Source organism: Galleria mellonella, unplaced genomic scaffold (assembly GCF_026898425.1).
Source record: "Galleria mellonella isolate WM207_F2 unplaced genomic scaffold, CSIRO_AGI_GalMel_v1 utg150, whole genome shotgun sequence".
Taxonomy (NCBI): domain Eukaryota; kingdom Metazoa; phylum Arthropoda; class Insecta; order Lepidoptera; family Pyralidae; genus Galleria; species Galleria mellonella.
This window is the reverse complement of record NW_026442002.1, coordinates 2,495,727-2,522,420: the sequence shown is the minus strand read 5'-3', so window position 1 is coordinate 2,522,420 and position 26,694 is coordinate 2,495,727. Positions and strand designations below refer to the sequence as shown.

At 35.7% G+C, this 26,694-nt stretch overlaps 3 protein-coding genes across 3 annotated transcripts; 1 reads left to right on the top strand and 2 right to left on the bottom strand.

Moving 5' to 3' along the window:
* Positions 1-964: 964 nt before the first annotated feature.
* On the bottom strand, positions 965-10,944 carry LOC113514730 (PR domain zinc finger protein 5-like). Its single transcript, XM_052892291.1, has 9 exons — positions 10,473-10,944; positions 10,064-10,195; positions 8,718-9,386; positions 6,963-7,165; positions 5,516-5,623; positions 3,882-4,088; positions 3,137-3,248; positions 2,054-2,158; positions 965-1,247 (listed from the first exon to the last, which is right to left on the bottom strand). Exons 1-9 carry the CDS (start codon positions 10,617-10,619, stop codon positions 1,104-1,106), a joined length of 1,827 nt encoding a protein of 608 aa, XP_052748251.1. The 5' UTR covers positions 10,620-10,944; the 3' UTR covers positions 965-1,103.
* A 91-nt stretch (positions 10,945-11,035) lies between these two features.
* Positions 11,036-15,539, top strand: LOC113509188 (uncharacterized). Its single transcript, XM_026892503.3, has one exon. It carries the CDS (start codon positions 11,222-11,224, stop codon positions 12,062-12,064), a length of 843 nt encoding a protein of 280 aa, XP_026748304.2. The 5' UTR covers positions 11,036-11,221; the 3' UTR covers positions 12,065-15,539.
* On the bottom strand, positions 15,530-25,898 carry LOC113513950 (zinc finger protein 93-like). The gene is made up of 9 exons (XM_052892303.1): positions 25,395-25,898; positions 24,260-24,373; positions 23,217-23,699; positions 22,587-22,789; positions 20,864-20,971; positions 20,182-20,403; positions 18,886-18,997; positions 17,501-17,605; positions 15,530-16,007 (listed from the first exon to the last, which is right to left on the bottom strand). Exons 1-9 carry the CDS (start codon positions 25,527-25,529, stop codon positions 15,855-15,857), a joined length of 1,635 nt encoding a protein of 544 aa, XP_052748263.1. The 5' UTR covers positions 25,530-25,898; the 3' UTR covers positions 15,530-15,854.
* Positions 25,899-26,694: the final 796 nt, after the last annotated feature.

The following is a 26,694-nucleotide window of genomic DNA, read 5'->3' as shown; positions in this document are numbered from 1 at the left end:
GATGTGGACCTTTTTGAATACCATTCCTTTTTTAATTTTTGTTGAAATCTACAGACGTTCTATATCTGTGGTAAAATCGTAATAGGTCAATTTCTCTTGGATATAAACACTTTGGTCAATTGATTTAAGTTCATTCTTACCTGTTACTCCTCACTGATATCTCGCCAGCATATACCAACAGGACCTGAATCTATAATACCAATCAAGTTAAAATATCATTTCAGAGGGGAAGGGATTGCTAGTATTGGAAACTAAGGCCCCTATTATGAGCAATATACCTAACCAAATCGACCTCCACGTGACCCCTTGGAAGTTATCGTGCTAAATTCCAGGCTTATTTATTACGATGAGTTGACCTGCTTTTTTATCATCACCTATCACCCGTCACTGGTATCTCACCAGCGTTTACTGTTAGCATAGACGAAGATGCCATTCCATTGTCGTCCATTAAAAGAAAACTATATCATTTTTATTCATCAAAAAGGTAAAAAAAAATTAAAGCTTTTACATAATTTCGCAAATCCGATCCCATATGGAGTATTGCTATCACTTATGGGCGGGAGCACCTAGATACCAGCTTGAACCCTTCGACTCAGTGCAACGACGAGCTATGAGAATTGTCGATGATCACAGGCTTGCAAGCGGTATCGAACCCTTAAGTCTTAGGAGAGATTTTGCCTCACTCTGCGTGTTCTACCGCCTGTACAATGGATTGTGCTCAGAGGAATTGTTCAATATGATGCCTACGGCCACTTTCTATCATCATACGGCTCGCTCTCGACAGGGAGTTCACCCTCATACCCTACAGTCTAAATGGTCGATCGTTTTCTCCCACGAACACTCAGGTTATGGAATGAGCTGCCTGCCGAGGTTTTCCCAAGAGACTACAGCATGGGGTTCTTCAAAAGGGGAATAAAGAGGTTTCTTCAGGGTCAGCAACGCACACGTTATATCTCTAGTATTGCAGGCGTTCATAGGCTGCGGTAACCGCTTACCATCACGTGGGCCGTATGCTTGTTTGCCACCTCAGTGGTATAAAAAAAAAAACAAATGCGTTACATCAACTTATTTATTATTCACGACAATTATAATAGTGTTAGATTTCAATTTGCCCGCTCTTCTTTATGTATAGCCCGCGTATGTGTGACCAGTGCCGTTTTCTGTGCGAACGCTGCTGGGCATTGTGCACATAGAAACGGACGTTCGCCTGTGTGTGTACGTATATGATTCTCCAAAATACGATTTGTCTGGAACAGTAATTTAAATACGTAGTTTTTATGCAACTCCCCACTTTTTACCAAACTACAGCACCAACTATCAACAGCAGTATTTCCAAACTGACACGATATTGAAGTTTTAAAAAAAGAGCATATTTCTTTCTTTTTTTTTTTTTTTAGTACGTTTGTTCCGTTTGGAACAGGCTAAGGTCGGAGACCATGCTGCCTAGTCTTCAAAAAGATAATTTGTCTGGAATGCATATTTCTTTCCAAAAGGTTGGCAATAGACCTGCAATCCATCTAATGTTGCAGGTGTCTATGGGCCGCGATAATCATTTATAGTTAGATGAGCTGCTTGCTCGTTTGCTCCTTATAAAAAAAAATCAAAATGGCAAACAAGCTGCTGCCCCGCCTGATAGATGTATAATAGTCACTTATAAACATGAATAACTCCATATATTACAGTATATGCTGTAACGCCCATTATATCCCTTATTATTTATTGGCTTTAGATTACTACATATTAGTGCCTTTGCCTTTATCGTGCACAGAAAATATATATAAAAAATGGAACATATCAAATTCGAAATTTGAATTTACAGAGAGTCATTGATGACTTTAATTTTTCGATTTTCAAAGGGCGCCATTAAATACTTGCCTAGGGACATCAGGACAGTTATGGTCAGAAACCCCCCTCCCTTTGTTTTCTCTTATAAAGAATCTTACTTAAGACTTTGGTACGATTAGGGTATTTAGAAACTTCAAAGTGTTAAAATAACACTTTAAAAGTGCTAAATTAGCACAAATGAAGAGTGAATTGTATTTAATTTACTTACACTAAATCCCCGTCCGCATAGAGTGCACATTTTATTCTTTGGCCGCGATATTTTATCGTGTACGGTGGCCGTGTGCAACCGTAGACGGAACCCGTTCAGGAAATACTACAAACAATAAAAAAATTACCTAATACTTTTTTTTAACTCGAAATCTATTGCCTCATTTAAACAATAAATTACACACATATTTTCTATCTTCAAGAGTTTCTAGACCCTCTTTGTTATACACAAAGGCCTCTATCGTGGCTATTCATCAAGATGAGCTAACTAACCTGCTTTTATCCTCACCTACCACTTTTTACTAGTGCCTCGCCAGCGTATACCTATAGCGCAGGCGGGGTTATGATGTCACTATCGCCCATATCATCTTCCTAACCTTATCTCAATTATTATTTGGTGTCGGCGTAATATGTTTTTATCCATATTACTAAAAGATTTGGCTTATAGTTTTACGACCGGTCGCCTGCCTGACGTCAACACTCTTTGGGAACACATCACCCATAATAAAACTAAATTCATTATTCATTCATTATTTTTATATCTATTTATATGAGTTTTTGAGTAACATCTATATCTATCTATCTATATATATATATATATATATATATATATATATATATATATATATATATATATATATATATATATATATATATATATATATACATATACATATATATATATATATTACTATTTTAACATGAAACGGTGCCCCGTGTAGGTGCAAACTGAAAATCAGCGCTGAACGCACCTCAGTCCAGCAAAAGCCGAGTTTGTACCTATTGCCAGGCATACGAACACTGCACAATGTATTTATTAATAAATATATGTACATTTATTAATTTCTTTATTTACACTTTATTGCACCATTTATAAAATAGTAAATACATTTAACTGTAATAAGAAATAATACAAAAGGCGGCCTTATCGCTAAGCAATCTCTTCCAGACAACCTTTGGGCAGAGAACTTTGAGAAATAAAAGAAAAACAAAGGTTAGGTGGCGTACTATTATATATAACTGTATGTTTGTAAAGAATGGCAATAAAGTTATTTATTTATTTATTATTTATTTAAATACATACCCGATCGCATTTGGTGCATATAAACTGGGTCCTCTTCAAGTGTTCATAGTTGTAATGGTACTTCATAGTGATATGCTTATTGTATACCTTGCCGCACTCTGGACACGGGAAACTGGAACGCAAAGCAAACAATAGAGCGTTTTTTTTTTAATGGGTGATAATGGAATGGTAGCCCCGCCCGCGCGGGGCACCAGTGAAGGATGATAGATGAGGATGAAGCGGGTCAGTTAAGCCCATTGTGACGAATTCAACAAGAATTTTTCACGATGGTTTTCCATGGGGAACCACGTAGAGGTCGACCTGATAGTGTATTGCTAGCAATAGGTTCATTAGACCCCATTACTAACAAACCCTTCCACCTAACAATAGAGCGTTAGCTAACAGTAATAAAACACAGGCTCGTGCTCGCGTCACCGTATCTCATTTTTTTTATATACAACTTAGAATGACAAACAAGCTGCGGCTCACCTGATGGAAGGTGGTAACAGACGCCTACAGACATGAGCAGTACCATGGACATAACAAAGTATACTGTTTCGCCCACGATACCCTCATGCGTTGCCATTCCCGAGGACCCAGGTGTTATTCCTCCGTACCCTGTAAATTCACGCCATATCCCATCCTTCAAACCGAAACACAGCCATGTAAACACAGCTGCTTCACGGTTGAAACACGAATGGGACAGAGATAGCCAAGCAATCGACTTTTGTACAAGGTCTCCCTCTGGTAAAATAAGTATTCTCACCTCTTCTTCACTGGCGGTCGATGTTTCACGAAGACTTGGAAGTGATTTTTGTATTTTATGACATTGTCGAACTGTATATTGCATTCCACGCAGAAGGTCTCCTCTGATGGGTTCTTCACGTGCTGTATTTTCATATGCCACCGATGGCTGACATACGTCTTGAATTGTATACCGCATATTGTACATTTGTATTGGGCATGGCGTCTCCTAAAAGTCATGTTTCATTACTAGCTAAAGTCTAAGGCGAAAATACCTCCCTTTGTGTTTTCTACCGCTTGTATAACGGATTGTGTTCTGAGTAATTGTTTGAAATGATGCTTGGTCAAAGATGGCTGCCATGATCAAAGGTGGCTGACCTTTGATCATGGCATCACTCGCCATTGATAGGGAATTCATCCTTACACGCTTGAACCTAAATGGTCGCGTACAGTGTGGCTTCAAAGGATTTTATCCCGCGAACGATCAGGCTATGGAATGGAATGCTATATATGCTATATATGGAATGCCGAGGTTTTCCCTTGAGACTATAGAATGGGGTTTTTCAAAAGGGTAAGATTTCTTCAGGGTCGGCAACGCGCACGTGACACCCCTAGTTTTGCAGGTATCCATAAGCTACAGTGACAGTTTACCAACAATGGGGCTGTATGTTCGTTTACCACCTTTATGGTATAAAAATGCTATTTCCCATATATTTGCTGGCATAAATTGTGATAAATATAGCCAATTTTTTCCTATTTTTTTCAATGTATGAAAATAGAACAGTAACCATGCCTGCGCTGTCAAGAGCTGGTTAGAGAAGAGTGATAGCTGAGGATGATAAACAGGTCAGTTGGCCCATAGTGATCATGTAGAATCGACCACAATGATTTCTAGAAAGAACCATCCAGGAGATCGACCTATTGTTGTCGATTGTTGATGTAGTTATAATTTAATAAATAAATATTAGTATATTATTTTTCTCAAACATGCTTGGAAATGTGAGCATTATTTTGACAATCTTCTTCGAGATAAATCAAAATTGCCGTACTGGCCAGATACATGCGGGCAGCGGCCGGCAAAAGTTGTATGAAAATCCATATCTGTCGTGTTTTGCGGCCAGATATATTACTATATAAACTCATATCTGTCCTGTAATTTAAAAATGAAGTGACCTTTTACTTCGAAACGTGGCTAGCAAGGAAATAACTAATACAAGGTTTTATTTAAATTTCGAACTGGTTTGCAAATAGAAAGCTGTTTATTGAAAAAAAAAAACAAAGGAACATTATGGTGCGTGAAAAAATATTATTGTTCGTTATTCGTCATTGAACTTAAAAAGTAAAATTGTGTTTTTGATTTCCGCGCATTGTTTGAGAAAAGTACTATACAAGCCTTGGCCACAACTAAGCATTGATGAACTCACGTAAGTGTGCCTCGGCTACGCCTCGGCCCACATTTGCACGTTCGTCCATCAATGCCTCAGTTGCTGGCCGCTGCAGTAATGTACTATTATTTCTAATAATAGCCGGCAAATAATCTTCCAGCTACTATCATATCAGTAAAATAACTTAGCATTTGGCGTTCCATTGTTTCTGCCTACCCTAATGGGAGACAGGCGTGACAGATATTGTATGTATGTATGTAAAATAACTTACTGCATGTGGTTTTCTATTATGTACTTCTTGGAGAATCTTTTCCCACAGTGTTCGCACACGAACTGCTTATGGAAGTTTTTATGATGTTTGGCGTAGTCCAGGGTTTTTCTGGAATTACAAAATGAGTCCGAGTCAAATACGGTTTTGAAAACAAATGTTTATGACTATCGGACTTCATTATTGAACTAGATACACAAAGGATTTTAGTTTTTAACTGGCTTCAAAAAAGGAGATGGTACTCAATTCTTTTACAAATCAAATCATATTTATTTGCTTGCTAAAATAAGATGTTACATGTAGAGGTATGCAAATATTAAACTGTATTTAGTGTCTACATTATATTTAACTATTATATTACGTTTTTTTTATGCAACTTAGAATGGCAAACAAGCTGACAGCCCACCTGATGGAAAGTGGTAACCGTCGCCCATCCTTCACCCTCCCTTAATCGCCTATTACGACATCCACGAGGAAGACTGTACAAAAGTCGTTTGCTTGTGTACCTCTGTCCCACTGGTGTTTCAACCATAAAGCAGTTGTGTTTGCATGGCTGTGTTTCGGTTTGAAGGGTGGGATATGGCGTGAATTTACAGGGTACAGAGGAATAACACCTGAGTTCTCAGGAATGGTAACGCGTGGGAGGTATCACGGGCGAAACAGTACACTCTGTTATGTCTTTAGGCGACGGTTACCACTTTCTATCAGGTAGGCCGTCAGCTAGTTTGCCATCCTAAGTTGTATAAAAAAAAATGTCGCCTATGCTATGCCACAGCCACACTCTCAGATATGGGTCAGTGATCATCCTTAAAAATATCTTTGCACGTAGCTGACAGCTCCACACTTTATTCTGAGGAGAGCACTAAATATTTCCCGATGTGGGCACGTCCAACCCGACCCCCCAGGGGGGAAAGGGATTGTTAGTAATGGAGACTAAGAATCCCATTGCTAGCAATATACCCAACCAGGTCAACCTCCTCGCAGTACCCCCTAGAAACTATCATGATTAATTCCAAATAAATTCATCATGATGGGCTAACTGGCCTGTTTTCATTCTCATCTATCACCCTTCACTGGTGCTCCGCCAGCGTATCCCATTAGTGCAGGCAGAGTTACCGTTACCATACCATTTTCACCTGGAATTCAGCATGATGGTTTCCAGGGGAAACCACGTGGAGATCGACAAGACAGGGTGTATTGCTAGCAATGGGACTGGTAGTCCTTATGACTAACAATGCTCCCCCCCCCACTCCTCAAAATGAGTATATTAGGAGGCCGTTAAACCCCAATCCTAACACCTTTTACTTCGATCACCTTTTACTGGTGCTCCGCCAACGTATCCCGTTAGCGCAGGCGGGGTTACCATTCCATTTTCATCCAATAACAAAAAAAAAACCCCGACCCCCCAATAAATACTCCTACACCGGTTTATCTGTATAAATAAACTTACGAGAACTTCGCACCGCAGATCTGGCATTCAATTATCTTGTGATGAACGCTCAACAAGTGTTCATCAAGCTGCCACATCCTACAACAGGAGTAGTTACAGAGCAAGCAGATCAGTTTAGTGTAGTGCTCCCTGCAATGGGCCGCCATTTCCGTCTTTCTATGCGTCCTTATACCGCACATGTCACATTCGAAGCGCATTTTTGCCTGAAATATTATAAATTATTACCTTATATCACACAGAAAAATAATTCAAATTTTCTGTGTGATATATATCATTATTTATTAGGTTTATGTATATATATATATATATATATTAATTTACTGTGATGGGATACAAAAATACAAGTAATATATTCCTCTGGGTGTAACAAAACGCCATCTAGTAACAAACTGAGTAGAGTTTTATATATATATATATATATATATATATATATATGTACATACATTTGGCGGACTTAACACCGGACGGTGTTCTCTACCAGTCAACCATTAGGCAAATAAATTATCTAGTACGTACATTACAAACTCTACTCAGTTTGTTACTAGATGGCGTTGTGTTATACCAAGAGGTATATATTACTCGTATTTTTTATCCCGTCACAGTAAATGAATTTATGGCTTTACTAATATCTACAAATATGTACTATCTATTTCTGTGTTCTTTTATTTAAAATACTTTTAAATTTTCGAACCAAGAGAGCATGGAAGAAGAAAACCTGTTACCATGTTGAGTAGATATGACAAAAGCAAGTTCAGCTCCCTGCCTACTTTTAATTCATTGTGGTTTAAATAAAATAAGTATCTGCGTTCCTCTACGAACATTACAAATGTGAAAGTGTGTTAGTTTGTTCGTCACCTCTTGTGTGCATCAACGACGCAACCAACCATGAATCATGCTATAGCGTTATTGAAACCTTATTTGCTTATTGCTGGAAATTTTCCTCATAACATTGAATGCCTAAAAAACTTATAAAAGACCAAGTTCAGTTTTAGTTTATCGTGTCTGAATACATTTTTAATGCCCATTGCAGAAAAAAAACATAACTGTCAAATTTAATTTTTTCAACCATTTTTCCTTTAATGTTGAAGATGAATTATATCACCTTGATTTATTTACCCAATAAAAAAAAACATGCAAAGAAGGGTTAAATTAGAGAAGGACGTGAACTATTTTCATCCCGGACACGAGAACAATGTCGTAATCACGGTTCATTAAGTTATAAAATATTCAGTTAAAAGAATTGGGTAAAATGTTCGATTTCGACCATCAATTACTATGGCCGATATCTTGCTCACTTCTGATAATGTATCAGCATCCTTTTTGACAATATACCCGTAAATTCGTACCCTTTGCATAATTTTATTTAATGAAAACATCTTTTTCAAGTAAGCTCTAAAATTATTAACTATTTTATTATTCTTTCTGTTACTTTTCGAGTCAAGAAAATTGAAACAGACCTCTTTCGCTTTCTCCACATTCATCAATCAATGGGAGACAGGCGTGAGAGATACATGTACATAAGTATATATGCATGAAAGAGGCATAAGACCATAGCCCTCAAAAGAGGCAACGGTACAGTACTTACAGCGACGTTCATGTTCTATAGGCGACGGTTACCACTTACCATCAGGTGGGTCGTCAGCTTGTTTGCCATTCTAAATAGTATAAAAAAAAATGTTTGTAAACGTCGGTTACTGCTTCAAGTCGAGCATAACTTTATTTGTCATTCTAAGTATAAAAAAAATTAAAACTTACAGAGTGATATTCTTTCTTGTGCTGCCAAAATTGACTTTCTTCTTTGAAACCAGATAGACACTTGCCACATTTGAATTTCATTTTGGTGTAATTTTTACTTTCTTCTTCTTTCAAATTAAATTCAATTTCATCATTATCCATAGGAAGTCTATTGTAATACTTTGTTTTATCAGCATTAAGATTATCAATTGTTAGTAAAGTGACTTTAAACTTTTGCGGTTCAGATTTTGGTTGTCGTATTTTTTTCTTTTTCGTTTTGGTATTATCTCTTTGTGACACTTTTAAAGTCTGTTCACTTTCACTTATTTTTAAATCGTCATTTTTCTCTTTAATTATTGTAGTTTCTAAATTTTCATTTACAGTAAGATTTATATTATTATCATTATCAATATTTTCAGCTATAACGTTGTCACAATCACTGAAACTGTCAATATCTCTATTATATTGTGATAATTCGCAATTCGTTTCATTCGAAACAATATCCTGGTCATTTTCAAATTTCTCGACTTCCTCTTTGCATTCAACATGTATTTCTATATTTCTAAAATCATTTTCGAATGTTTTTGAATCACTTTCAGTTTTTTCTAACTTAATAATGTCAGGTTCAAATGTGTAACAATAATTAAAATCAAATATTCTTTTTGCGCTCAAAGTTGATAAATTTATATTCTGAAATAATAATAATAATTATTATTATTATAGGTAGCTTTCGAAAGGAAATTAAGTAATCACTTAATTATTCTCCTTAGAAGAGTGAAGTCATTATTTTTAGGGAAGAGTTCCTAGCGGAAGTATCAAGGGAGAATATTATTATGGAAGTATATTAGTGAGATTTCCATGCTGTATTCCTACCCCTATCTTTTTTGGCATATTTAAGATTATTAACCAGGATGTAGTTGGCACTTTAAGAATGTATATATACTCTCAAATACGTTCTTGTGAAGCCTCAAATACGTTCTTGTGAAATCTTGGAGTAGGCAGGAGACAATTTTAGGGAGTAGGAGTGGGGGGGGGGGGTTAGTGCAGCCTACCTGGCCCTTCTCTTAAATACTCTTAATCCTCTATCGACAGCATTAGTATACTCCTTAAAACCATTGTGAAGATTTCTTAGTAATTCGACACAATAAGCCAACTCTCAACATCTCTTCATCTGATACTGAGCTATTGTATACTATTGACTTAGGTGAATGTTCCATCTTCAACCACAAAAAGTAGAAGTTTCAATATGTGAATGCTCTATGCCACTTCTTGTTTATGTCGATTAGCTATGGTAGCAATTTATTTGGCTAGCCGTATGCTTGTTTAGAAACATAGTAGGGATAATGAAAAAAAAATAGGTTTATTACCTCGTTTTCTTCTATAATTTCCTTCATCCTTTTCCTATTACTGATAAAAAAATCTTGCGCTTTTTTCACTTTAAACAATAATTTTTCAAAATTTTTTAACGCCATCCGACATTCCCAACAAATAAGGAGATTCTAAAAATAAATGACTAATTTTACTGATAAATACTACATATTCACAAAATGCACTCCGAAAGAGATTTAATTGTACTATAAAAAAAAAACAGATTTATTGTTTAATGTATCTATATTATTGAAAAAAAAAAAAACTAAATTACTGTAATGGTTTAATGAAATGAGAATTAGCAAAAAAAAACTTAAATAAAATATGCAAATGGAAAGTAAATTAGAAGCATTAGTTAAGCTTCTGTATGTTTAATATTAATAATAAGTAAAATAGTTAAAATCTTACCTTATTTTCAAGTCTGTAACCGCGTTTTAAATTAGGACCTAGATTTTTTTTTAATAAATCATAGTATTTGTCTATTGGTGCCAATGTTCTAGTAGTACACAAACACCCACGACATATTTTCAAATCCTCTAAGTTATTACAAAACATTTTAATTGAAAAAAAGAAGTAACATGTACGTATTTTATGATGAAAATAATGCTATGCAAAGACGTGGCGTTAGCTCCTGGACAATAAAATGAAATTAATCGTACCTAGGTACCTAGTAGGTATCAGGGTAAAGCTGCTAGACTGCTGTCAAAGTGACAGCAATATATTGCCATTGATATTTTATATTGTCTATCTATGTCTTTTGTAGTAATTCTTAAATTGATCTAAAACATTTTATGGTTAGAGAATATAATAGTTTAAATACTGATAATTTTGGAAAAATAACATTTTACCTTTTGAAATCTTAGTCTAATTATATGAGTATTTAGGGATTCTCTCTTTTCTCATTATACACCAACTATTTTTTCATCTGTATTATTACTGTCAAAAATTCTAATATGTAATCTGTGGTCACGATTGTAGCGTCTGCTCGACAAATGGCGACTGATCTGTTGATCATTGTTTAAAACGTATATTTTTACTTCTATTTTTTATTTATTTCGCTTAATTATATGAAGAAACGAAAAGAAAAACTGTGTTTTAAATGAAAGGGACAAGTGTCACGTAACCACTATCGGTTCATAGTGTAAAAAAACGGCGTAATGACGAGCCATGGAGTTCCCATTAATCACCAACAACTTCATGCTGTGGAAGTAGAAGTGCCAGTTTTAAATCTACTAGTTCCTATGCAACATCCACAGCAGCAACCACAACCGCTATCCCAACCACAACAACAACAGCCACAACACAATACAACACAACACAATTTAGTGACGAACACAAATACAACAGTGAACGCAACTCCTCCTTCAGAGCCACCGCCTTTGCCTGGTAATGATAAAAAACCTAAGTTGGAGAAAAAAAAGAAGGAAGCCATAGACGGCCAAGCGCGGGAAATAATTTTTAAGGTTATAAAGTTTTTCGAAAGCGAAAAACAGAATAGGGGATACGCGTTTCCCGTTGAGAATGTAGTGAAAAGAGCTTGCGCAGCGACTGGCCTCTCGGAGAGTACTATAAAGCGTATAAAACGAGACGGACTACGCGCTGAGGCGACACAAACAAAAATGACTGGTCCCAAGAAAAAACGTATTAGAAAAACTAAAGTCCAACTTGATTACTTCCAGTTATGTGCATTGAGAGGTATTGTGAATAGTTACTCAATAAGAAAAGAGGTGCCGACTTTAGGAAAAATTTTAGCGGCTGCAAAGCACGAGTTAAATTATAGAGGTGGTAAAGAGTCTTTAAGATTAATTTTATTGAATAAACTCGGTATTAAGTTTAAAAAGTGTGAGAAGAAGAATAAAAAACCTCCCGAACAGAATCCTCCGCCAGTCCAGCCAGTACCAAATATTATGCCTCATCCACAGATGCAGCAAATGAAGCCATTAGAAAACCAGTGTGTATACTCCAATATGATGCCTCAGGTGCCCCCAGTATCTTACTAATAAAAGACTTTGTTAAAATTATTTTTACAATCTAAAAATGTAAATAATCATTACAATAACTTATAAATTAATGCTGGTCGGTTCATAGACATACAGAGTACCTGTTTTTTTTTTTACAAGTTAATTGATGCATTACTACATATAATGAAAGTTTTGCAATCAATTTTAAAACTAGGAGTGGACAACATGGATTTGTTTAAAGGTTTAAGTATACTGTCTACAAAATAATATCTATATTTGTTTTTGTTTTAATTTTTAATTTGGCTTGGTCGCAAATACTTTAGGTATTACATATTTTGTAATAAGATTTTATTTATCTGACTCTTATTGTTGTAGCAATCTGTCTCATATTTTTGGGATATTTAGCTACTGTTTTGTATTGTTTTACTGTGATCAGATGGTCCATTCATTTTAATAAATAAGTAATATGATTTAAAAAATTGAACCCATATATATATATTTTTAAATGGTTATTTACATTTCTAGTCATTTTCTATTTATACATTTGTTTATACTAATGAGTGATAATAATTATGATCTGTTAATTATTAAGGCAATATTGCAGTTTGATATTCATTTAAAAATATTTAAGAATAAACTATGTAGTTTTTTTATTAGGGTTTATAAAGCAGGATTTACATATGTGGACTTTTGTTTGTTACATACCAGTACAGACTAATGTGTTTACAGCCTAATAATAAAATAAAAAAAAATTAATGCCTTAAAATTTGGCATTAATATTCATGACATCCACAATAACCAGAACAAAAAAATATCCAATATGGCAACACTGAAGTGCAGTGACCCTTGATTGTTAATATTGTAAAAATTATAGTATAAATATTTTATATGAGGCTCTAATATGGTATTTAAGCAGTTCAGTATAGTTTTATAATTAATAAAAAATAGTGGCATTATGTATATTTATCAGATTTCAAAAAATGGTGGTCCATAAAAAGTAATCCATACTTATTATACTATCAAATATGTACTATTATACATATAGGGTGAAATCTAAATTGTTAGTATCCTTTTTGAGAAATCTAGAATAACTGAAAACTTTCCAAAGACATGGGTAGAAAAAAAAAACACAAAAAATTTAGAACTTTCCATAATATATAAACTTGACAGCTGGAAACACCATCTTAGTAGGCCTGGGTAATTTAAGTACCGCTCTGATATCTATATATTGGGTTTCTCTAGCCCATACCAGTTGAATATGTATATTAATTTTAAATGACTGCTTTGTTTCGCCATTATGCATTGCATAATCAGTATTTAATGTATTCATATTTCTTTATTAACCAATGTAACAGTTTTCGTCACACAATGGCAAGTGTAGCCTGATGTAGTACAGTATAGTATCTATAAATATTTCCCCTAAAGCAGTAAAAAATGTCTTATTTCATCATTACAGCACTTGCTTATATGTGAGATTATTGGAACACAAAGAAAATTTGTCCTTTGTATTTTGTAATAATAGAGGTTGCAGTACATTGCCAAAAATTAGAAATTATAAGTACATTTTTTTTTATAGACCATAATTAGGTTGTATCTGAATTTGGTAGGGTTATACAACCGTATAAACCTACCAAATTTAGATACAACCTGCTTGCACACTTTCTACATAAACTGTGTCGAATATATAATCTAGTAATGTAAAATTTGTCATTGACAAATAATTGACATATCAAACATTTTCTACACACTAGCCTGCTGTGAATTGAGAGAAATAACAAACGATGGTGTATCTTTCATCCTCTTTTTACTAATTATATATGATTTACAGTTTTTATTTTATCATTCCTTCTATGTAATTCCTTGTTCTTAGGTTTTTACTAATGCCATAGACAAAAACTTGTAGACTAAGAAAAAAAAATACGACTTGCCTTGTCTTTATGAACAAAATAGAAAGAGACAGAAGACAACAAATTTTTATGAATAGTTTAAAGGGATACTAAAGATTGCAAAATCACCCTATATGATACTGCTGTCCCGAAATTAGAACTATATCAATGTACTTCCATTCTGAGTAATTTATTTTATCCAACTTCATTCCACTATTAATCATGAATTAGGTGACATCTTCCTGAAATCGGTTGCTATTTGTCTAATTGTAAAAATCTCATATTTTCTTTATAATTATTTATGATTTATCAAGATGTAAGAAGTCATTTCCTACTGCTTGAGGAAATAAATAAAAAGCACTTACCTTATTTTTGTAAACATATGATTCCCAAATGTAAAGTTGGCGTTAACCCTTCTTTGCATAATGGTGGAAATTTCCATCATAACATTGAATGCCTAAAAATTATATAAAAGTCCAAGTTGACTTTAAGTTGATCGTGTCTGGATACCTTTTTAATGTCTATTGCAGAAAAAAAAACATAGCTGTCAAATTTATTTCTTTAACCATTTTTCCTTTAATTTTGAACATGAATTATATCACCTTGATTTATTTTACCAATAAAATAGATGATTACCTTACCTTACATTTGGCAATCTTAAATTATGTGGCTATCTCATATTGTAAGATCTAATATCAGTGAAGAATTTCTATAATATATCCATTTGTCTAGATTTAAATCAGCAATTTATTAATAAAATATATATATCTGCTAATGCCTACATTTTGAATAGATTTTCAACATCACTTTATGGTTTTAGTAGATATGGGAAATATATAGTTACAATATCTATATATTGGGCCAATAACGGATATATTAAATAATTTATTTCTTACCTCATAGTGGCTTAACCCTTAAATACCTGAAGTTTCAAATCTGATACCAGGGTTTGCATTGTTTCATTGTTAAATAAATTTAAATGTTTCGATTACCGTAATGCCTACAGTATCAAAAATGATACCATGTTTTTTCAAAATAAATATATAAAAATATATCGTTTTTATTTTTTTTTACTATTTTTCCCCATTAGTAAACACGGTAAAGGGTACACTTATATATTTTTTAATTTGATTTAAAAATCAGGCTTTTAAGGGTTAATAGCTTGGCCAATATCTATGAAATTTGGTGTACACATACTATGTGGGATAGAGAATCATGTAGGCTACTTTTTATCCCAGACTAAGTCGCGGATAAAAAACTAATACAATATATATCGAAATGTAGATGCCGATTGAAATTAATATAGATTTTTAACCAGTATGGGCAGTATTAAAATGGGCGATGAGCATTTTTCCCACCAACAATAACTAGGAATCCAATGTATAGATATTGGAATGACACCAGTGTTACTCGTGCTTAGGTTTTAGTTTTGTTGTATAGAAATTTTATTATTTTTATTTACATACAAATTGTATGTTTGTACATCACAATCAATCTGTAGTACATTACTTCAGTATATAAATGATAATTATGTAGAATATAAAAAAAAACATATATTTATAAGGCTGAATATTACATTATGTATTATAATTATTTTTAATGAAATAAAACTAAATATGAAGTTTTAATGTTTATTTCTTTCCTTTCATAAATTTCTGTAAATTAATGTTAATATTGTAACATACAATGGACTATTAAAATGTTGCAACATTTAAAAATAAATAAAAAAATAGTAATTAATGAATTCATGAAAAATAAATCAATTTTGGTCTTTATTCTTAAGTGCACAATTAAAAAAAAATCTTCATAACTTTTTTTTTAATACTTGCAATAATATAAAAACACCTACTTTAAAAACTTTGTTTCCCGCCAACACTCAAAACGGTGTTATCTGTCAGGCATAGACAAGTTTTTTTTTTTTCAATAAACTTATAGAACTAAAATCACTGTGGTACAGTATAGACTAGATTTTTGTGTTGCGTCTTCTCGTGGGTCTTCATTGCCGTCCGTTGCGCGAACGTAGCGGGACAGTGTGCGCACTTGTACGGCCGTTCCCCTGTGTGCGTGCGCCGGTGGTTTGTAAGGATGCGATTTGTCTATGGGCAGATTTATTTTACTTATTATTTTTGAGGGAAGTTTACAACTATAATAAATAAAAATACATGACAACAATAAGCTAATTAAAAGCTACCACATATAGTTAACGAAAATTTAATTAATTACAGTCTAGATTTTTTTATACAACTTAGAATGGCAAACAAGCTGACGACCCACCTGATGGAAAGTGGTTACCACTTTCCATCAGGAAACTATAGACATGAGCAGTAGCATGAACATAACAGAGTATACGCATGGGGGTTGCCATTCCTGAGGGCTCGGGTGTTATTCCTCTGTACCCAGTAAATTCAAGCCATATCCCACCCTTCAAACCGAAACACAGCCATGCAAACACAACTGGTTCACGGTTGAAACACGAATAGGACAGAGGTAGCCAAGCAATCGACTTTTGTACAAAGTCTCCCTCTAGATAATAAATAAGTGTGCAAACACAAACTAAACATAAATACCCGAATAAATAATTTGCAATGGGTTTTCTTACATACCTACTGCTACTATTAAATATATAATACAATTTTATCTTTATTTTTTATTTATTATATCATATATTAAGGATATGGCCTGGGATAGAGCTGGCTGGAGGAAGCTGCATGAATTAGTTGCACCGACAAGAGGAAACTCTCAAATGAAAATGAATATTAAGCATTTAATCTGCCCTGTCTGGTTTACATAAGAGAGAAATTAGAAACTGTTTTTTTTTTTTCTATTGCCTACTTCCTTATAGTAGATAAGAGACTTTGTACAAAAGTCAGTTTAAATGGCAGTGCCCACACCAGAATTTCCTGGTGGACACCTCAGAATGCGAGCTGAGCTTTTAAATATACGCAAACATCCCTCCTCCCTCCCTCGAGAAATATCCCTACATCATGGGAGGAGGGAAGGGATTGTTAGTATTGGGGTTTAACTGCCTCCTAATATACTCCATTTGAGGAGTGGGGGGGGGGGAGGATTGTTAGTCATAAGGACTACCAGTCCCATTGCTAGCAATATACCCTGTCAAGTCGACTTCCACGTGGTTTCCCCTGGAAACCATCTTTCTGAATTCCAGGTGAAAATGGTATGGTAACGGTAACTCTGCCTGCGCTAATGGGATACGCTGGCGGAGCACCATTGAACGGTGATAGATGAGAATGAAAACAGGCCAGTTAGCCCATCATGATGAATTCATCTGGAATTAGTCATGATAGTTTCCAGGGGTAACCGCGAGGTCGACCTGGTTGGGTATATTGCTAGCAATGGGATTCTCAGTCTCCATTACTAACGATCCCTTGCCCCCCGCTGAATTCCAGGTATATTCATCACGATGAGCCAACTGACCTGCTTTCATTCTCACCTATCACTTCTTACTACCGAATATCAATATCGCAGGTTGGGTTACCATTCCATTTTCATTAAAAAGAAAAACTATATCATGTAGGTCGTCAGCTTAATTGCCATTTCAGTTTACACAGAAGTTTAACAAGTAACTTACGCTGAAGCCCCTGCCACATATGTCGCACATCTTATTCTTGGGCATGGGTATCTTCTCGTGTACGTACTGGCGGTGTGTTCGCGCCGAATACGCTGAACAGAATGTCTGGCAACACAGAAATATCACTTTATAATTTATTCCTTTATACGCGGTACATTTTGTAAATATTACACACATATAGGGCTTAAATTTCCAAAATTTCTGTCTTATTTTTCTACTTTTTTTTTTATACAACTTAGAATGACAAACAAGCTGACGGCCCACCTGATGGAAAGTGGTAACCGTCGCCTATAGACATGAGCAATACCATGGACGTAACAGAGTATACTGTTTCGCCCATGATACCCCCATGCGCTGCCATTCCTGAGGATTCAGATGTTATCCCTCTGTACCCAGTAAATTCACACCATATCCCACCCTTCAAACCGAAACAGCCATGCAAACACAACTGCTTCACGATTGAAACACGAATAGGACAGAGGTAGCCAAGCAATCGACTTTTGTACAAAGTCTCCCTCTCCTACGCTATATATAATGAATCTATTTGTAAAATTGCCAGGTTCTAGATTTAGTAGGTGGTATTGGCTGTGTGTTGGTTGGTCAGTCAGTCAGTCAGTCAGATCCCCTTTTTTTCCTATATATCATCATATCAACCGTTAATTGTCCACTGCTGGACTTATCTCGCCCATTATTGGAGTTTTGCCAATAGTTATTATTAATTTTATTTTTAATTTTTACACAATACACTTTAAGCAGACCACTGTGTTGGTCAAGTGATCCAAACATTATTGTTATTATTAGGACCCCGCGGGTTGGCGAGGCTCGTGCTGAAAATCAGCGCTGTAGTATCCCTGACACTACAGCATAATGCTGAACCTGAGCTAACGGACCTCATTTTGCAGGTATTGCGACACACGCACACATACACTCATTTTGGATGGAACTGTTATTCATCCATTGTATATCAGTCCATTGTTTCTGTCTAGCCAATGGGAGACAGGCGTGACTGATATATATGTATGTATGTATGTTATATATATATATATATATATATATATATATATATATATATATATATATATATATATATATATATATATATATATATATATATATATATATAATATTTTGTGTGTTGTTTGTTTATTATAATTCTTAATATATGAATTTTTTTTAACCCCTGTGTGGGTGTTGTCATATATTTCTGTAAAATAAAGTTTCTTTCTTTCTTTCTAGTTGCCACGCTTGGCAACCGGGTTGGCAACAGCAGTTAGGCTTTGGAGATGTTTTAAGAGGGACCCTGCTACCCATCTCTCGACTATTATGTTACCCACAGGAAACGAAGGGATTGCCCATTCTATACCGGGACCACAGGGACCACTTACTTTATTGCAAATGTCGCATCTGTGCTTCGTGTCATTCATATGCACCGCCTTATAATGGTTGGTCATGCGAATTTTGCGCGCGAAAACTTTGCCGCACTCCGGACATGGGATCCTGTAACAAATAGCATAAGAATGAGAGTCCATTTTACTATAATATAGGCCCAGTGGTGAATTAAGCCAAACAGAGATTTGGGACGGCAATCAGGCGCCCAGTTTCAGAAGTTGATGTAGTTTTAAAAGCTTTTTATATAATTTAGACTTAAATAAACATACATAGAATATGGGCGTAGATAAGGAAAACGGACAAGTTTAGAGCCTCCCCCCTTCCCAAGATTAGTCCCCCCCCCTGTTAGTCCACTGCTGCACAAGTCTGACCCTCTTTTGGGTCCATCTCGTTTCCTGTTAGTAGCATAATGGGAACACAAGCCCTTTGCTAAAATTAAAAAAAAAACGTAGACATATTTTTCCACGTGAAAAACAAATACAAATTGTTTTACACGGAAAAATATACCTGTTCTTTTTTTTGCAGTTATTTTTTTTTATATATAATTTTTTTATCGTTAGGGATTTTTTTTATACTATTGAGGTGGCAAACAAGCATACGGCCCACCTGATGGTAAGTGGTTACCGTAGCCTATGAACACCTGTAATACCAGAGGTTGCCCATGCACATACACATGCGTTGCCGACCCTGAAGAAACCTCTTTACCCCCCTTTTGAAGAACCCCATGCTGTAGTCTCTTGGGAAAACCTCGGAAGGGAACTCACTCCACAACCTGAGTGTTCGTGGGAGGAAACATCTCTGAAACCGCGCAGTACGCGACCATTGAGGCTGTAGGACATGAGGATGAACTCCCTGTCGATGGCGAGCCGTACGATGGTAGAAATTGGCTGTGGGCATCATATTGAACAATTCCTCTGAGCACAATCCATTGTACAGGCGGTAGAACGCGCAGAGTGAGGCAAAATCTCTCCCAAGACTCAAGGGTTCGATACCGCTTGTGAGGGATGCAAACGAGCAGACGTTCCACCTGATGGGAAGATACCGTCGCCTATTAACACCTGCAACACTTGAGGATTTGTTGTGTTGTCGTTGAAAGTTGTAAAAATCCTTACTGGTATTATAAATGTGACAGTGAGTTTGTTTGTTAACCAATAGCGCGTTAACGACTTAACCAAACACTATGAAATTCACTATATACGTACTATATGGGATCGAGAAAGATATAGGCTACATTTATCCCCTGTCACGTGGACGAAATCGCCGGTAAAAGCTAGTAAACAAAGGACGCTTACCTGACCGGTTTAGGCGGTGTGTGCTTGGCGGCAGTAGCGAGGTGTCTCCTGTACTTGTAAACTGTGGGAAACTGTTTGTCGCACTCCACGCAGTACGCGAGCTCGGTACGGGTGTCGCCTCGGATCAGCTCGGGATGGTGCATCCTGTAGTGGTTCTCGAGCACGTGGTAGTGGGCGTACGTCCGGCCGCATGTGTGACACGTGGCCGGCAGATGGTTGCGTCTGGTGAGGTGAACAGAATATGTATAGAATACTGTCACCTTCCTGCCTTTATCCGAATTATTTGGGGTTGGTGTAATGTCGTTTTATTCATATTGTACAAGGTTTTGGAAAACGTATATTGCTAACAATGGGATTCTCAGTCTCCATTCCTAACAATCCCATTCCCCCCAAGGCTTATGTTTACCAGTAGACAGTTAACGGCTGAAATAATGAGTGTGTGGCACTAATTTATTTATTTATTCATTAGTACAAATATGTGTACATGGCGGACTTAATGCTAGAAGCATTCTCTCCCAGTCAACCGTAGGGAAGTGTCAGAATACTCGAATGCGGTACTAGTAATTATTGATATACATACATACTAAAATTACATATATGAACGAATAAATATATATAAATAACAAATATACTTACACATATATGATATATACTATATTATGCACTAATTATTAGGACTCACTTTATATGCTTTTCCAGGGTCCGTTTTTTAACGAAGCTCTTCCCGCAGTGGTCGCATATGATGCGTTCGTGTGCTTCCTTGTAGTGGTTGCTGAACTCGCGCAGCGTCCTGCAAATTATAAAACAAATCCCGTGTCACGATTTTCGTTTACGCCGATCTGCGAAACCATTCAATCGATTGTTTGTAATGTAAAAATTCACCGCCTTCTCTTTTGTTTTGACGTTTACTATAGAATAAACTGTCAGTTCTACACTTAGAATAGAATAGAATAGAAATAGAAAATCATTTATTCAAATAAACTTACATTGAAGCACTTTTGAATAGTCATTACATTTTTTTTAATTTACCGCTCGTTCGGAAAGCTGTCTCATCACAAGAAGAACGAGCAAGAAACTTGCGTGTTGCTCTTTTAAAAGACTTGACTTTAAACATATTTGAAAATAGATATTCTGTTTTCACAAACACACACACACACACACACACACACACACACATACACACCTCTCTTTTCTATAATAAATATATGTAATAGTATTAGAAATAAGTGCCTTATGGAACCTCAAATATTTTGCATTAATTTCGACTTTTTTTTTTTCTTGTTTAGTTATGTATTTTATTTTTTTATTTCATTCCAAACGTATTCTAATTTACGAGTAACTAAATGATAAAATTGTACAAGAACCGGACTGTAAATGGCAATAAATATGAACTAAATTAGCCACTCACTGGCTACTACGATACAGGCCTGCGAGCCTAGTGTAGTAATCACTGTGTAATAAATTGTGTACCCGATTTTTAGCTACAATAAAGTTATTATATATATATATATATATATATATATATATATATATATATATATATATATATATATATATTAGCTATCAAGATCCAGAGAAACCCAATATATAGATATCAGATCGGTATCCAATATTACGCATGCTTAATAATTAGTGCTAATCTAAGATTTGTTTAGGCGACTCACCCACTTTCTTATTGTGAAGGTGAAATTTTTTGTACATTTTTTTTTAACTTTTTTCACTGTGCATTTATGTCTATTGTTGTTCGTGTGCTGTAAGTAATGCAAATAAATTATCTATCTATCTATCTACATTACGTCACGCTCACCGATGGTAACATACGTTCAATCGAACGACTCACCGACATGTGTTGCACACGTACACCAGTGAGTGGGCTCGCCTATTGTGAGTGGTGAAGACCCCACACACAGAGTACACAGTGTGAGTCAGTGTTATTTTTACATTTAGTTTGAGCGACTCACAATGAGTGGATATTTCCTTTGTGAGTGACACGAACACCTAACCTCACAGTACACAGCAGTAACTTACCACGGTTTACTGCGTGTTCAATACAATAATGTTTTCAGGGTATTATTGTTACGGTTGCTAAGTTTTTGTAGTGCATCCACAATGTTTGCAGCGGCATGGACAGATGACTTCTATGCCATCAGACGCAAACGGATCGCATCTCTTTTATACCGACTGCGTGACAGCAGTAACAGCATTCTGTGAGCATTGTGTAATAAATACGATAGCCCGATCCTGTCATTGTGGGTCAAAATTATTATAGGGGCCATAAAATGATTTTTGTATTTTTTTTTCTACTAACATAGTTTAAGTCAATTGTTACTAACAAAAATGGATCTTTGTAATCTATAATAAAGACATATTATTATTATGCTGATTTATTTATTTGAGCGACTCACCGACACCTCGCGTCGCATGTGTTGCACACGTACACCAGTGAGTGCACCCGCCTATTGTGAGCTGTGAGCGCTGTGGGCCGGCGGGACAACCAGCCGCACAGCAGACAGCGGTAGTGGATGTTGTGCCGTCGCCAATGATGCTCCAGCGCTTGCCATGAGGTGAACCTTATTTTACACATTGTACACTTGAGGGGGCCAGATTGCTGGAATGTTTAATATAGAATTAGATATATAATTTTTTTTTTTTTTTATACAACTTAGAATGGCAAACAAGCTGACGGCCCACTTAATGGAAAGTGGTAACCGTCGCCTATAGACATAAGCAGTACCATGTACATAACAGAGTATACTGTTTCGCCCATGATACCCCCCATGCGTTGCCATTCCTGAGGACTCAGGTGTTATTCCTCTGTACCCAGTAAATTCACTGGCATATCCCACCCATCAAACCGAAACACAGCCATGCAAACACAACTGCTTCACGTTTGAAACATGAATGGGACAGAGGTACCCAAGCAAAAAAATATTATAATCAAAGGAAAAATGTTGGCAACCCTAACAGCTTATGTCTAGTGGACAATTTAACAGAATAAATTAAGTATATTCTCATAATATGCATAAGATACTCACATCACGGTGAGAAAAAGTGACGTGCCTTTTATAATCTACCTCCCTCTTGTAAGCCTTGTTACACTCCTCACACTTGTACGGCCTCTTTTTGTAACTGCTATTAACATTGTCCCTTTCTAACAACTCCTCTATCTCTTTCTCGCTCAAGTACACTCTCACCCAGTACTTTTTTGAATCGCTTAAATCTATATCACTTTTGATCACATGCGCTTTGCTCTCGTACCTTTTTATAGAGTGTTTCTTTATGTTCTCACTTTTTATCTCGGGTACACCGATATTGTCTATGACTCCCGGTGGATCTTCAGTTTTGAAATCATCATATGCGTCGTCTATGTCGTCCACCTCTTGTTTTATTAAATTGTCTATGACATCATCTTGTAAACTTTCCTGTATTGTTTTTGGTTGTTCATCCTCTATTACAGCATCGTAGAAATCTTTTTGAATTGTTGACAAATTCGATAGACCTGTTAGAGGCATGTTCTCCTGCGAAAATGTTACATCAAGATTAATAATATTTTAGATCTGATATTAATTCTTACTATTATAGGATCCCTGTAAGTCCCCATAAGGGGGGGTTTTACTAATAGTTGTCATGCTGGGGGGAAAGGGATTGTTAGTAATGGAGACTGAGAATCCCGTTGCTAGCAATATACCCAACCAGGTCGACATCGAGGTTCCCCCTGGAAACTATCATGGTTAATTCCTGATGAATTCATCACGATGGGCTAACTGGCCTGTTTTCATTCTCATCTATCACCCTTCACTGGTGCTCCGCCAGCGTATCCCGTTAGCGCAGGCGGGGTTACCATACCATTTTCACCCAATAAAAAAAAAAACAGTTGTCGTGCTTGGCAGGTGGGTTGGTAAATGTTATGCTTTGATGACATTTTAAGAGAGTCGCTGCTGCCCATCCATCGGCCATTACATTCTCTTAGTCGCCTCTTACGATACCCATGGGAAAGAAAAGGGTGGCCTATTCTATGCCGGGACCACACAACCAACCATGGTTTTATTTTTGTCTTTTTGTTTTTTATAGATCTTACCAGTGCAAAAAGTGACTGCTGCAGTATAAACTGTGCATGCTGGATACTGTCTTGAAATTTGCGAGTCCGTTTCAGCAGAGCCCTGCATTCCCAACATAGATACACTTTTGCATCCTGAAATAAAGTTGTGGTACAGGTTATTTTATTTATAGGGAGTCATCATAATTATTTCAGCCATTAATTTGAATTAATTAAAAAAATTGAAATCCATTCATAATTGTAGATGTTCAAAGTTTTTTTTTCTTTTTTTTATGGTTTTTCCGTACAGTATTTAAGGTATCCCGTCCTCGCTATTGGATACAGACGACAGAATGCCTATATAAGACAGTACATGGTGGACGCAGTTTAGGCACAATATTTGAGGACCATTAGGAAGATAGATGTTCAAAGTTGTTTACTGATCTTGTACTATTTTATTATAGCAAAACTGCACGAAATTATGTATCTAATTGAAGGCATTGGTGTCTAAGATGCAGGGTAGGCCTAGTTTAGACTATCAGTAGTCATCCTCACCTATCATCCTTCACTGGTGCTACCGTGTGGTGTATACCGTTGGCGTGGGTGGGGTTACCATACCATTATCACCCATTAAAAAAAAACCTATATTATTGGAGAAAAAGGGTTATGCGTAATGTTGACTACCAATCACATTGCTAGCAATCGACCCTGTCAGGTCGATCTCCACATGGTCCTCTTGAAAAGCATTGAGCTGAATTCTAGGTGTATTCGTCACAATGGGCTAACTGACCCGCTTTTACATTCTCACCTATCTCATCTCTCACTGGTACCCCACCAGCATATACTATTAGTGCATGTGGTGTTACCATTCCATTATCGGGGTGGAAGGGATTGTTAGTAATGAGGATTTTCAGACCCATTGCTAACAATATACTCTAACAGAACGCCCTCCCCATGGTCCCCCCTGGAAGCCATCTTGCTGCATTCCAAGTGTATTCATCACGATGGGCTAACTGACCTGTCTTTTCATCCTCACCAATCATCCCTCACTGTCGCCCCGCTAGCGTATACCGTTAGCGCAGGCGGGGTTACCATTCCATTATCATTCATTAAAAAAAACCATTCCATTATCATCTATTAAAAAAAAACTAAAGGTATCTATAGCACAAATACTTACGCAATATTGTTGCTGGTCACCTAATAAGCTAAAAAACAAGTCCACATGCCTTTTTATTAGTGCCGTCTGTCTGTTCGTACTCAGACATCCACGACAAATATCTTTTTTATACATTTCAACTTTTACTGAATACATTCTCGTGTTATAACTTTCTTCTATATTTCTTTTTATATTTCCACTTATAATTTATTCACGAACAGTTTTTAAACATCATTATTTTTCACTGATCTCAAGTAGACAGTAAATATAGAATTATTAAGTTTTTCTTTTTTGGGAAATTAGAGGCGATATTAGCAATTCAATTTATCATAATACAAAATTCATAAACATTCGTTATTAGCATCAGTTCTTCACCTTTATTATTAAAATAAAATTAGAATATGAGTCTATGTGAATAATATTTTAATAATTTTATGATAATTATCAATATTAAATATGTATTAATTGTACACAATAAACAGAAAATACAAAACAGGGAAAATCACAAACCCATTTTACTATATTTAATAAGTCGACATTACTTTCACATTAACAAAATAAGAATTAATCTGTGTAACTATTTGAAAGTAATAACACAGTAAAATAAATGAATTCCAGTATTTTATAATATTCCTCTATCTAAAACATCGATATTGATAGGGAATATCGTTTAGATTTTGCTACTTGTATATTGTACTGTATATTGCGAGTCTTAACATTTAATGAATTGGTTACATAGATTTACACAATTAATTTTTTTAAAGTGACGTGTCTTTGACGCAACAAAGGTCAAAACAATGACAGTAAATGTCATGAAACCGTCAGATGCAGCTTGGGGCTACGTAAAAAAGCAGTTTGAGCCAGAGAATGCTGTTTCTCACATAAATGTGCATCTAGCGCATTTACTAACTAGGAAAAAATCTGTACAATCCTAATATTTTGACAACTAACAATTTATTGCGAAATATCACAGAGTATTGCGAGTGCATAAGTATCATCTGCCATCATTGATCTCTTTCATAAAATGGGCAATAAATAAGTCTGTGTGCTTGACTCAAGCCGGTTAACAGCCTTAACAACTCTTTATAGAGTAATACCGTATGTACATAGATGTAAGTATACATGAGTATATATAGATATTTATGGTACATATAAATATAAATCTAAGAACAGGGAATTACATAGAATGATAAAAACTGTAAATCATATGGTTGTCTCCTTTCTTCTTATGCAAATATAATTAGTAAAAAGAGGACAAAAGATGATCTGCCTTGGATAACTATTGTGCTCAATTTCAGGTGTGTTCATCACGATGGGTAAC

Coding starts and splice junctions, on each gene's coding strand:
- LOC113509188 (XM_026892503.3), top strand. CDS start 11,222: ATGACGAGCCATGGAGTTCCCATTAATCACCAACAACTTCATGCTGTG.
- LOC113513950 (XM_052892303.1), bottom strand. CDS start 25,529: ATGTATTCAGTAAAAGTTGAAATGTATAAAAAAGATATTTGTCGTGGA. Junction 24,374..25,394: donor GTGACCAGCAACAATATTGC/GTAAGTATTTGT, acceptor ACTTTATTTCAG/GATGCAAAAGTGTATCTATG. Junction 22,790..23,216: donor TCACTTTTTCTCACCGTGAT/GTGAGTATCTTA, acceptor TAAACATTCCAG/CAATCTGGCCCCCTCAAGTG.
- LOC113514730 (XM_052892291.1), bottom strand. CDS start 10,619: ATGTTTTGTAATAACTTAGAGGATTTGAAAATATGTCGTGGGTGTTTG. Junction 4,089..5,515: donor ATAATAGAAAACCACATGCA/GTAAGTTATTTT, acceptor CATGACTTTTAG/GAGACGCCATGCCCAATACA. Junction 2,159..3,136: donor TATGCACCAAATGCGATCGG/GTATGTATTTAA, acceptor TATTGTTTGTAG/TATTTCCTGAACGGGTTCCG.